Source organism: Nicotiana sylvestris, chromosome 5, assembly GCF_000393655.2.
Source record: "Nicotiana sylvestris chromosome 5, ASM39365v2, whole genome shotgun sequence".
NCBI lineage: Eukaryota > Viridiplantae > Streptophyta > Magnoliopsida > Solanales > Solanaceae > Nicotiana > Nicotiana sylvestris.
Window position 1 is genome coordinate 135634596 of NC_091061.1, and position 11855 is coordinate 135646450.

General features: G+C 37.9%; 1 protein-coding gene across 6 annotated transcripts; it reads left to right on the forward strand.

Annotated features, from left to right (window-relative positions):
- Positions 1-2707: 2707 nt before the first annotated feature.
- LOC104228549 (pentatricopeptide repeat-containing protein At2g22070) lies at positions 2708-10887 on the forward strand. 6 transcript variants are annotated; one of them, XM_009781023.2, is made up of 5 exons: positions 2708-5564; positions 6315-6417; positions 7575-8132; positions 9904-10355; positions 10505-10887. In XM_009781023.2, exon 1 carries the CDS (start codon positions 2855-2857, stop codon positions 5210-5212), a length of 2358 nt encoding a protein of 785 aa, XP_009779325.1. In that variant the 5' UTR covers positions 2708-2854; the 3' UTR covers positions 5213-5564; positions 6315-6417; positions 7575-8132; positions 9904-10355; positions 10505-10887. The 6 variants fall into 6 exon arrangements, with proteins under 6 accessions (XP_009779325.1, XP_009779327.1, XP_070030743.1 ...); XM_009781025.2 differs by having other exon boundaries at positions 9926-10355; XM_070174642.1 differs by having other exon boundaries at positions 7575-10355.
- The last annotated feature ends 968 nt before the right edge of the window (positions 10888-11855 follow it).

The following is an 11855-nucleotide window of genomic DNA, read 5'->3' on the forward strand; positions in this document are numbered from 1 at the left end:
TAGAATCCACGCCATCAAAAAGGCCTTGGAGAGGATCGTTCACTTCCTTAACCCCCTTATTTAATCGTTCCTTCGTCATCTGAGCTTCACCGAACATTGAGTCCATAAACGAGGGTGATCCCGTTATATCAATAACACCGGGTGGAGCAGAACCAACGTCTTGAGGGTTCTTGACCCTCACTATTACATTAGACTTTTGAGTTTGGGAGGGATTGGCCTCTGTTGTCCGCCCTTCGGTTGATTCCCATTCTTCAGGGATCGATGGCTCTCCGGCCACTAAAATTTCATCCTTCTCGGACTCGTCCCAGAGCTGGTGGAGGGAGTCCGAGTCAAGTATTTGGGAGCTGGAGTTTTCTTTTGATTTGCGCACCAGCCTTCTCCTTGGTTTCTTCTTTTCTAAATTCGAAGAATTCGGAGCCCTTTTTCTTTTCTTCTCATCACCCTGTCTCGGAGCAGGGGACTCTTCGAGGAAGTTATAGCCATTGGATGGAGGCCTTAGTTTGACGTCCTTGGATAAACCTGTAAAAGAAAATGAAACAAGTAAGAACTTAATGACACGAGAGGGACCCAAATATTACTCACTCGGGAAAGAAATCTCACCATGAGAATGGGCCTCCCACCGGCCCTTTGAAAGTTCGCGCCATGAGCGCTCAGAATATGTCCTTTGTAACATGATGCCCTCGACCCACTCCTTGAGTCCAGGGACTGCATTTGGGATCCGAGTGACAGCTGCACCACCACAAAGCACCGATAAGAAGGAAGGAAAAAAGAGTAAAATAAAATTTTAAAAACAAAATTTTACTTACGTGATATATTCCACTTCTCGGGGAATGTCATGTGTACAACTAGAATCAAGTCCGAGGTCCTCACTCGGACAAAACGACCTAGCCAGCCTCGATCCCAATCTTTATCAATACTCGAGAACGGGGCTTTACTAGCCCGACGTGCGAGCTTGATCTGCCTCCCGAAAGAGTCGGGGACTGTATAGGCACATGAGGTGGTCAAAAGTGAACGAGCATCCATCGATCTTGCTCACGAAGAACCGAAGAAGGATCATGATCCTCCAGAATGAATGGTGAATTTGACCGAGGCATACCTCGTATCTTTTGGAGAAGTCGATGATGACCGGATCCAATGGGCCTAGTGTAAAGGAATAAGTGTAAACACTTAAGTATCCCTCGACATGGGTGGTGATGTCTTCATCGGGTCCATGAACCACCACGTTCTTGTCAGCCCAAATGCAATCTTTTTTGACCGTAGGGAGGACCTCTTCGCTGATCGAGCATATGTATTTCGAGACCTCCTCACACTGGCCTTGTACGAAGGAAGGTTTTTCAACCTTGAAATTGGTGGTTATCGAGCATCCTCCAGGGATGAACATTTTCAATGAGGGTTCCGCTGCTGGTTCCTCGACAGCAGCACGTGAAATGGTCTCCTCGGTTGCCGACTGCGAGGTAGAAGGAGTTTCTTTTTGGGGAACGATTTTTGAAGTCTTCCCCATTTCTTTGAAGAAGGAGGAAAAATAAGGAAAAAGAGGAAGTTAAAGGAGTACGCTTGATGGTTTGGGATGAAGACGAACAAAAGTTCTTGTAAAAGATCTCAAATAACCGGGATATAAATGCCAGAAAATATTGGGATCTCTAAGGTGCGAGGATAGAAGGTTTGGATGTAAAGTTTGCTTAAACAAAGAAAGGGGTATTTATAGTTTTTCAACGGCGGTTCGCATCCAGGAGTGGCTGACCGGAAACTAACAAGCATTTAATGCCATTAAGACTTAACTGATGAGATGTTTCGTTTATTTTGTCGTTTCTGTCGCGGGGTATCGAAGTCAGAATCAGAAGCTCATGTCGTTTCTTGTCGTTTAATCTACGAAAAACAAGGGGACTATCTGTATACGGTCGAAATCGAGTTTGCCTATGGCATGGTAGGTCAGGTTCGGAATATGGCAATAAAGGGCTGAAGACGACCCCAAGTCTCACCAGGCTAGAATCCGGGGTCAGAACGCCTGCCTTCGAGAATATAGAGGCCGTGATCCCGGAATCGATCTTAGCCCCGAACGAGCTTGAAGTAACATTGTTAGCATAGCCAACAGAAGACCGATATATCCGTGACCAGTCAGATATTACGGCGGGAATCTTAGCACTTATCAATAAGGAACCGACAATCAGTGAATCAAGAGATTTTTTTTACCTTTTATAGAATTGTACCTAAAGTAGAACCCCTCTACTATATAAAGGGGGTCTAATAATTCATGTAACACATTGTAACACGCACTCAAAAGCAATACACTATTATTTTTTCTCTTTAAGCTCTTATTCAATTGTATCTTGATACTGATCGAAGGGCATCCAGTTCGAGGGTGGCTGACCTTCCAAGACTGAAACTATCCCATTCGTGTGGTTTGAATTTACTTTATCATTGTTTATTTCAATTGCAACTTAATTTATCACTTTGTGTCAAATTAATCCACGTCTCCGTAAAACCACTTACAAATTCAATTGTTATCCGATTTTGAGGTAAACAAAGTAGAAGCTTGTTCTTGTTGTATTATGTTTTCTCCTATTTAGAATGACTAATGGTAAATGTTAAAAAAGTGGTTAAATAAAAATGAGATATTTTAATCCCTTTCTAGACCAATTGTCTTCGAATTGAAAATAAACTAAGAAAACTGAAACATTGTGTTTTTTCTTGTTAAGAAAAAGTTCGCAACCAAACAGATTATAAGGCCCCTTGTCTCGTCCCGCCAGTTCATATATGTTTAGAACTTCAAAATTAAATTAACAAAAACTAAAAAGTGATGAAACTAACGGAAAACAAAATCTAAATTGCATAATCGCTCCTTATTATTCTTCAAATGAATCACCAAACCTCACAATCCTTTGGTTCTCAGTCACATTTCTACGTATCACTTCTCCAAGACAGCCTGAAAACAAAAAGACCGTTTGCCATAAAGTTAATCCATGGCCATATAGTCAAATCCGGCCTCCATTTTGGCGTTTTCCTTATGAATAATGTCATCAACGGTTATGCAAAAACCGGGTTTTTATCATATGCTCGTAAAGTGTTTGATGAAATGCCTGTAAGAGATACTTCTTCTTGGAATACACTTTTATCTGGGTATTCGAAACAAGGTTCGGTTAAGGAAGCATATTTGATATTTAAGGAAATGCCTTATCGCGATTCTGTTTCGTGGACTACTATGATTGTTGGGTACAATTTGGTTGGTCGTTTTCAGGTTGCAATTCAGATGTTTCTTGAGATGGTTGCTTCTGATGTTTTGCCGACCCAGTACACGTTTACAAGTGTTCTTGCTTCTTGTGCTGCAATTAGAGCACTATACGAGGGACAGAAAATTCACTCCTTTGTTGTTAAATTTGGGTTGAGTAGTCATGTTTCCGTGGCAAATTCTCTGTTGAATATGTATGCCAAGTCAGGTGATGCGAATGCAGCTCGAAATGTTTTTGACAGGATAGTTGTGAAGAACACCTCAAGCTGGAACGCGTTGATCTCGTTGCATATGCAGGCTGGTCGGGTGGATTTAGCACTGGCACAATTTGAGCAAATGGATGAGCATGACATAGTTTCTTGGAATTCAATGATCACAGGCTATAATCAGCACGGCTTTGACGTTCTAGCTCTTAATATGTTTTCTAGAATGCTTAAAGAATTTTCATTGGGACCTGATAGATATACTTTAGCTAGTGCTTTATCAGCTTGTGCTAATCTTGGGGAGTTAAATGTAGGAAAACAAATCCATGCTCATCTTATCAGAACTGAATTTGATACGTCAGGAGCTGTTGGGAATTCTTTGATTTGCATGTATTCCCGATGCGGTGGCGTAGACATTGCTCGAAAAATTTTAGAGAAAAATAGAGAGTCCAGTCTAAACGTCATTGCATTTACTGCACTACTAGATGGGTACATTAAGCTTGGTAATATAAGTCCAGCAAGGAAGATCTTTGACTCATTGAAGGACCGTGATGTGGTTGTTTGGACAGCCATGATTGTTGGTTACGTTCAAAATGGCCTTAATGATGATGCAATGGAACTCTTCAGGTCAATGGTTAAAGAAGGGCCAGACCCCAATAATTATACTCTAGCAGCAATGTTGAGTGTCTGTTCAAGTGTGGCATCCTTAAATCATGGTAAGCAAATCCATTCAGCAGCCATTAAATCAGGGAAAGCATTATCAGTTTCTGTTAGCAATGCCCTGATAACTATGTATGCCAAGGCTGGAAATATCAGCTGTGCGAGGAGAGTATTTGATTTGATACGCCTGAACAGAGACACGGTCTCTTGGACTTCCATGATCTTGGCTTTAGCTCAGCATGGACTTGGAGCTGAAGCCACACAATTGTTTGAGGATATGCTTGCACTTGAAATGAAGCCTGATCATATCACATATGTTGGTGTTCTTACTGCTTGCACACATGTAGGATTGGTCGCTCAAGGTCGTAATTATTACAAGATGATGAAAGAGATGCACAGTATTGAACCCACCTCCAGCCACTGTGCTTGCATGATTGACCTCTTTGGTCGTGCTGGGTTGCTAGAAGAAGCACAAGACTTCATAGAGAAGATGCCAATCGAACCAGATGTGATTGCATGGGGTTCACTTTTAGCATCTTGTAGGGTTCACAAAAAAGTGGAGCTAGCAAAAGTTGCAGCCGACAGATTGCTTTCAATTGATCCTGAAAATAGTGGGGCCTACTCAGCACTTGCTAATGTGTATTCTTCTTGTGGAAAATGGGAGGAAGCTGCCAAGATCAGAAAATCAATGAAGGATAGACAGGTCAAGAAAGAACAAGGATTTAGCTGGATTCAATTAAAAAATGTAGTCCATGTGTTTGGGGTAGATGATGGGCTTCATCCGCAGCGAGATGCTATTTATAAGACAATGGAAAAAATCTGGGAAGATATAAAAAAAATGGGATTCATTCCACAGACCGAGTCAGTGCTGCATGATCTTGATTATGAGGTGAAAGAGCAGATTCTTAGACATCACAGTGAGAAGCTTGCAATTGCATTTGGGTTAATAAATACCCCGGAGAACACTACTTTAAGGATCATGAAGAACCTTAGAGTTTGTAATGACTGTCACTCAGCAATCAAATTTATCTCCAAGCTTGTAGGGCGAGAAATTATTGTTAGGGATGCCACTCGTTTTCACCATTTTAAAGGAGGTTTCTGCTCTTGTCGTGACTACTGGTAGGTCTTGAACCAAATTTTATCTAGAATTACACATCAGAGCTGCTGAAGAAAAGTAAAAGAAAAAATCTACGATGCTGGATGCTACAAAGAAAAAGGAATCTGAGTTTGAGCAACTGATGGTTATGTTGTTCAGCTTTGCACCCTACAACTGAAGATACATAACCTTCACTGATGGTTATGTTGTACAGCTTTGCCATCCTGTAAGTTGCTCCATAGAATGGGCTTTTAGCTATACTGTTGAATGATTCATGAGGTCTGACGTCTAATGGTCAAAAGACCTGCTCATGGTCAAAGTAATGTATTGAAGATAGACCCTGATAGCTTGATGGTTTTTACTAAAACACATTGGTCAGGTAAAGTGGCTATCCAGTTATAGCATTTAAACAAAAGACTGTATCTTGAGCAGTATTTTGTTAATTTTCTGAAACTGTAACAGACATTTATGTCTTCTGTACTAGCAATTTTATAAATTTTACATATATAAAGTATTTGATAGACTCTAAAATAAAAAAAGAATCAGATATTTTTGTATGTTCATCATTGACAGACTCAAATGGTATTGATGGAGCATTTGTTCTGCAGGATTCTATCTGACTAATCTATTGGATGAACTTCTTTCCCTCTCCCTCATCTCTCAGTACACTGAGTCAGGAACGTATGCAAACTGAATGCATCTACAGTTTATCCTGTTTCATAATTTTTATCATTTTACATAAATCACCTCATTCGGAGCCAAACCTGCAACTTTGCCTCATTTGGGAAACGTTCTTCTGGCTTCCTCACAGATTTTGAAATGCTTTTAGTTGGTTATTTTTCCTTTCTCTTTTGCCATTAAAAACACCAGATATGTCTGCACTGTTATCACTTGTAGTGGTATCTTCTCCCCTGCAAAGCTTATAATTGGTTCCTTACTAACAAGTCTCAAGCTGGATTAGCAAGGCCCTCAAAAGATGAAATAAGACGGAAGCTATTTTCCATGAGAAGTCTATATTTACTGACTTTTTAAATATGACCAAAGTCCCATTTCTTCTAGTAAACAATTTAAACAACCATGTCAAAGTGTTGCATACAATCAAGCTCATTAGCTGATGTTGTCATTGCAGATGCAGAATACATGATTCCACTTTGCTGTTGCTCTAGTTTGTGACTACATGCAGTGCAGGTCACATTTCTAGACGGATTTTCTGACATTTGTCTCATAGCGAGGTAAATTCATCTCTAAAAATTGTAGCATTTCATAGCTGATGGATTTTCTCATGCATCGACCAAAGTGATTCAAATTATGGAAAGTGATGTGAGAAACATTTTGTATATATTAGTCTTTGCAATCATAGTGAAATGGATGGTGAATCAATAGTGTCGATCAGGTTTGAAGAAACTGATTCACACTTGTAAGTACTTTGCCTATAGGATTATGGCTGGGTTGCATGCCTTGCCTGTTAGCAAAAGGTCAAGATTTCAACATTTGTACTTTTGCTTGTTTCAATACTAGCGTTCGATCCTGATTCTCACAGAAGCCTTGAGATGTTCAAAGACCATATTGTAATCTATCTTTTTCCACATTCATTGAACCATGTCAACTGTCAACATATGCTCAGTCTATGTTTATGTTTGTTTCTCTATATGATGCTCTCCTATTCTTCCCTTGCGAATATGTGTGTGCTTTCTTTCCTTGCTCCATCCTTGTCTTTTGTACCTTTCTATTGTAAATGCTACAATTTATATACTGTTGTGTTCCTTCTCTCTATGTTGCTCTTACTTATGCTAAATGGACTTTTCATAGTTGATGGCATGTTGGTGGTGGTGGAGGATCTCAAAAGTTGACTTTTTTCTAGTTGTTGTCTTATTGAAAATGTCATTTTCGCTATACTGCATCCAAGACTGCTGTCTTCTTCACCTTACTAGCTGATCATTGTTGGTCTTGAAACTCTCCGAAGCAAACAGTGTGGTCCCAGCAAAACTTTCAACAAGTTTAACGGACTTCTGTCAGATGAGACTGACATGGTAGATCTGGCTCATTTTGGAGGGATACAAAGTGGTGCTCTGGCACCAAAAAATTCTTTTTTTTTCTTTCTTAAAGGTTCAGATTTCTTGTAGTTTAGAGCAAATGTGTAGACGATAATCGGTGATGTAAATAGGCTATTGGAAACATGGCATGAAACTCGGTGAGGAATGACTCATTTATTGTGGTAAGAAATTGAGATGTTTCCTTATTCGTTCCATTTGTCAAGCAAAACCCCTTTTTGTTATCTCATTGTCGGTTGTCGCATTCATTTATCGTGCTATATTGCTCTTTAGTTTCTGTGTTCAATTACTCTTAACATGATAGTTTTTTGACATATATAATGGTCTTTGTGGTTCAGATCTTTGACTGATACAGAGTTTGGCTATTTCACTGTTAAAGTGTTCCATTGTGGTGCCTTAGTTCAAAGACCCAAGAGGAATTATATTCTGACTTTGTAGATGGTGAAGGTCTTAAATGCTGCAGTTGGGGGGAAAATGGTCAGAACAACTTGACCAAGAAGTGGGAGTTGATTATTCTTTGGCACAATCATATTGAAGACTTGTACATTTCCAATCTTATTAAAGACTTGTTTGAGGCAATAGGCTAATACTTTGCAACATTGAGGCTGGGTTGCGGAGATACAGAATTACAGATTGTTTTTGAACCCTCGAACATTTTCAATGGTGTTGGCAGTTTATCTCTTTGGATTTTCAACATGACAAATCTCAAGCTGAGAATTTGATTGGGAATGAGATGAATAAACTTGCTTTCAGGAAATGATATTTGATTGTAAAGAGATCCAGGGATTCAGACTATGGTGGGTCAGAAGATCAAGTATAGGCAACACAGATATCAATCCTGAAGGCAGGCTTCTAGCATCGTGGTGGGTGATTGATGGTTGGAGGTCCGACTGAAGGTAGGTACAATCATCAGCTGCAGCTTTTTTTTTCTCCTTTTTTGGTGGGGAGAAATAAAGTAGAATTTAAATAGGTATAATTATCAGCTGCAATGTCTTTTTAGGCAATTTCATTTTATGTGATTTTAGGTCTATCTCGTCCATTTAAACACCTCCGGTCACCATATGTCACACCTACAATCCAATGCATCTAAAGGTGGTTGTATGACCTCTCTAAATCATCACAAACAATCTTCTCTTATTTTATCCTCCATGGGTGCTACTTACACGTTAATTTTGTGTAACGTGTATGACAGCATATCCATCCTAAAATCAGCATTTATGCTCTACCCATCTTCTGGATATGTTGAACCCCCAACATTCACTCCCTTATAATATTGCCGTTACTACTATTCTATGGGAACTAGCCTTTCATTGGTAGGTAAATCCTCCTATCAAATAACACTCCTGCCGCCATTCCATTTCAACCATCCTATTTTGATTTTATGTGTAATATCTTCATCAATCATACCGTTCTCTTGGAACATCGAGATCTCTGAATTGTTTACATTTAGGCACCGCAATCCCGTCTGTTCTCATCTCAGCTTCACTTTTTCTTTTTTGGCTAAAATGTACATTCAGTTGGACTTCTACTTATTCTAAAACCTTTTCTCTCTAAAGCGCTTCTCCATAGTTCAAGCTTTTAGTTGATAAACTTGCAATTTTTGCTGGTTAACAAATTTGTCTGAAAATGATTGTTAGTTAGCTCATCCATAAGTACGGTAAACAAGTACGAGCTCAATATCCATCAACCACGGCTATGAGAAACGCCTTTCTATATCCTAGTATCTTGGGGTGTCAATGGATCGGTTCAGCCAATTATTTCAATTTTGTCCTTGTAGAATTAACTTATTTGCATTTTTAATTTTCCTTTCTCAATAGCTAAATATAATTGATTAAGAAAAACTTTTAGCTTATGTGTATTGACGTGTATATTTTTCTACACTATCATATTAAACTAATTTACATCAACCTAAGAGTAAGTCTAATATATTAACATGAATTATAGAGTAAATAATTTAATATAATAAGTTAATATATTGAGATGCGGTAAAACTTCAAATCAAGAACATTTAACTTTGGAACTTCAGAAATTGAAATCACTTTTGAGTTAATTGAATGTTAAAATTATTCATCGGGTACCAAAAACTGGAACAGTGCAATAAGTCAAGTATTAAAAAATTTATGTTTTCTCACTTTAACTTTAAGTGATCTACCATAAAAAGCACCAAAGTTTGTGGTGGAGTTATAAGTACTCCTCTATCCTTAATCAAAGGTCTCGAGTTCGAGCCATGGGAGTGGAGTTGCCTTTGGTAGGGAGCCCTTTGTCCCACCAAAATGGGACTTTCCGGTGTGAATCCGGATTAGCCTAGTCCTAAAGCGGGTACCAAATACTGGGTGGGAAACCAAAAAAAATCTATCATACAAAATTGATTACTATATCAGCGTATAAAAATTAAACCCAAAGAAGTAAAACAATTTCTTAAAATTATAAAGTAGTATTCTCTCTATATTAAAGTTTAAGGTGTAAGTTTGAAACTTCTCAAATTTCTCCTCATATAATTGAATTATTTTCCTTTTCTGTTTTGCTTTCCTGATCGCTAAATCTACTTGATTAAGAAAGTCGTTTAACTTTTGTGTATTTACGTATATATTTGCAATAGACTACCATATTGACCTGTCTTATAACTACCAGTTTAAAGTAAGTGTAATATGCTAACATGAAATATAGAATGAATAATTCTCTATAACAGGTTAAGTTACACAGATACGCTAAATTTCCAAAACAAGAGGAATGCTTGCAAGTCAGCTAATACCATAGGTTACCAAAGAACTGACTTGCTTTATAACTGCTACATCTATAAATTCCGTTGTTTTATGAGAGAACCAACAAGCTCTGGGAATGAGAACTAGAAAAGTGACAAAGTGGTCAAAGAAGATGGGTGGTGTGAAGAAATGGTGGGGAAAATGGGTAGAAAACTTGAAGAGGAAGAAGACAATTAGAATAAGAAGAAGAGCAGTGATGAAACAGTTGGGAAAGAAGGTGGTGAACAGGAGGGTGAAAGGAAGAAGAATGAGAAGAAAACTGACAAAAAGAGTAAGAAGGGTAGTGGTTATGTTACCATGGAGAAGAAGAAGAAGAATTGAGCAAAGGCGACGAGAATTGCTGGCCATAATTAGAAGGTAAATACAAAGTATGGGGTCCTGGGAATGGGAAAGACCTCGGTTGGTACCTTGTCAATACATATATTTTAGTTAAGTCATTTAATCGATATTCCTTGGAACTTTGTGATTGGTAATTGACATGTTTGTCCTTCCTTTTTTATATGCAGGGGCAGAGCTGAATGTCCAACAACATGGAGAGAACTAGTGTATGAAGACAATAATGCTGATATTCAGAGATAGCCTCCTTCTGCATTCTTCCTCACCAAAGACAGTGTCTTTATTATTTGATAATGTATCAGTACTAAGCAATTTTGAATGTTATGTTGAGTTGATAATAGATCATTATATCATTTATGAATCCAAGAAATTTATCATATAGCGCGCAAATGGTGGTGTATTGTTTTTTCTTTATCTTTAGTTTAACTCTTCTATTGACCATTTGCGATAAAGTTTGTGTAGAATATTAGTTTTATAACGTACATTCATATTGCCAGAATCCACTGTAATTTGAGATAGACCCTCAGTTTTATAACGATCAATTTTGGGAGAATTTTGAAGACTTCCCTTCATTAGGTTCTGGCTAAGTTGACATATGGACCAAGATCTGATTTTCTTTCTTCACTGGATAATTCAGAGGAAAATTGAGGACTGCAGTTCTTTTCAGAACTGGATTGCTTAGAGTATTAGATATTCCATTCTGAATCTGGAGATATGTAATTAAATTGAGCTTTGCTCAAAGGTACATTGTTCTGTTTTTTTTTTTCTCAAGAAAAGAACCTATTGCTATTCTAGGTGGAGATCTTTTGTTTATGCCTAGATATGTACATCTTAATTTTGGATGCATAAGCAAATTAAGGGAGACTGCTTGCACCTTTCTTCCTTAAGTACCATGAAGCTCTTTCTATACAAATGTACTTGTATCACAATAGTATAAACAAGCAAGAAATGTACATAACAAAGTTTTACGAATATGATCGATAGTTGAAATCAACAGAAGATAGATCCCAAAAATAAGTAAAATATTTGAGCAAATACATATGATCGGTAGTTCTTCTTTTTGGTTTCTCACCCGGTATCTGGTTCATATGATCAATAATTGCTATACCGTGAGTCTGTTTTCCGTAGTTAAATCTAACTGATTAAGAAAGTCGGTCAACTTCGATGCATTGACCTATATAATTTTTCGGCATTCTCATATTAAGTTGATCTACAACAACCTATTTAGAGCAACTATAATATGCTAACATAAGGTATAGAGAATATAATCTACTACTGCTAAAAGTTTAAATTACAGTAATATCACAGATTTACAACAAGCTGCTCGGATTAAGGGTGTGTTTGGTACGAAGGAAATGATTTCCTAGAAAATGTTTTCATGGAAAATGATTTCCTAGAAAATGTTTTCATGGAAATGAGTGATTTTATCACTTATTTTCAATTGTTTGGTTGGTGAGTGGAAAACTTTTCCGAAAAATATTTTCTAGTGTTTGGTTAGAGAGTAGAAAATATTTTTTTATC

What these genes read in the sequence shown, in the direction of transcription:
- LOC104228549 (XM_070174642.1), top strand. Translation starts at nt 2,855, where the DNA reads ATGAATCACCAAACCTCACAATCCTTTGGTTCTCAGTCACATTTCTAC.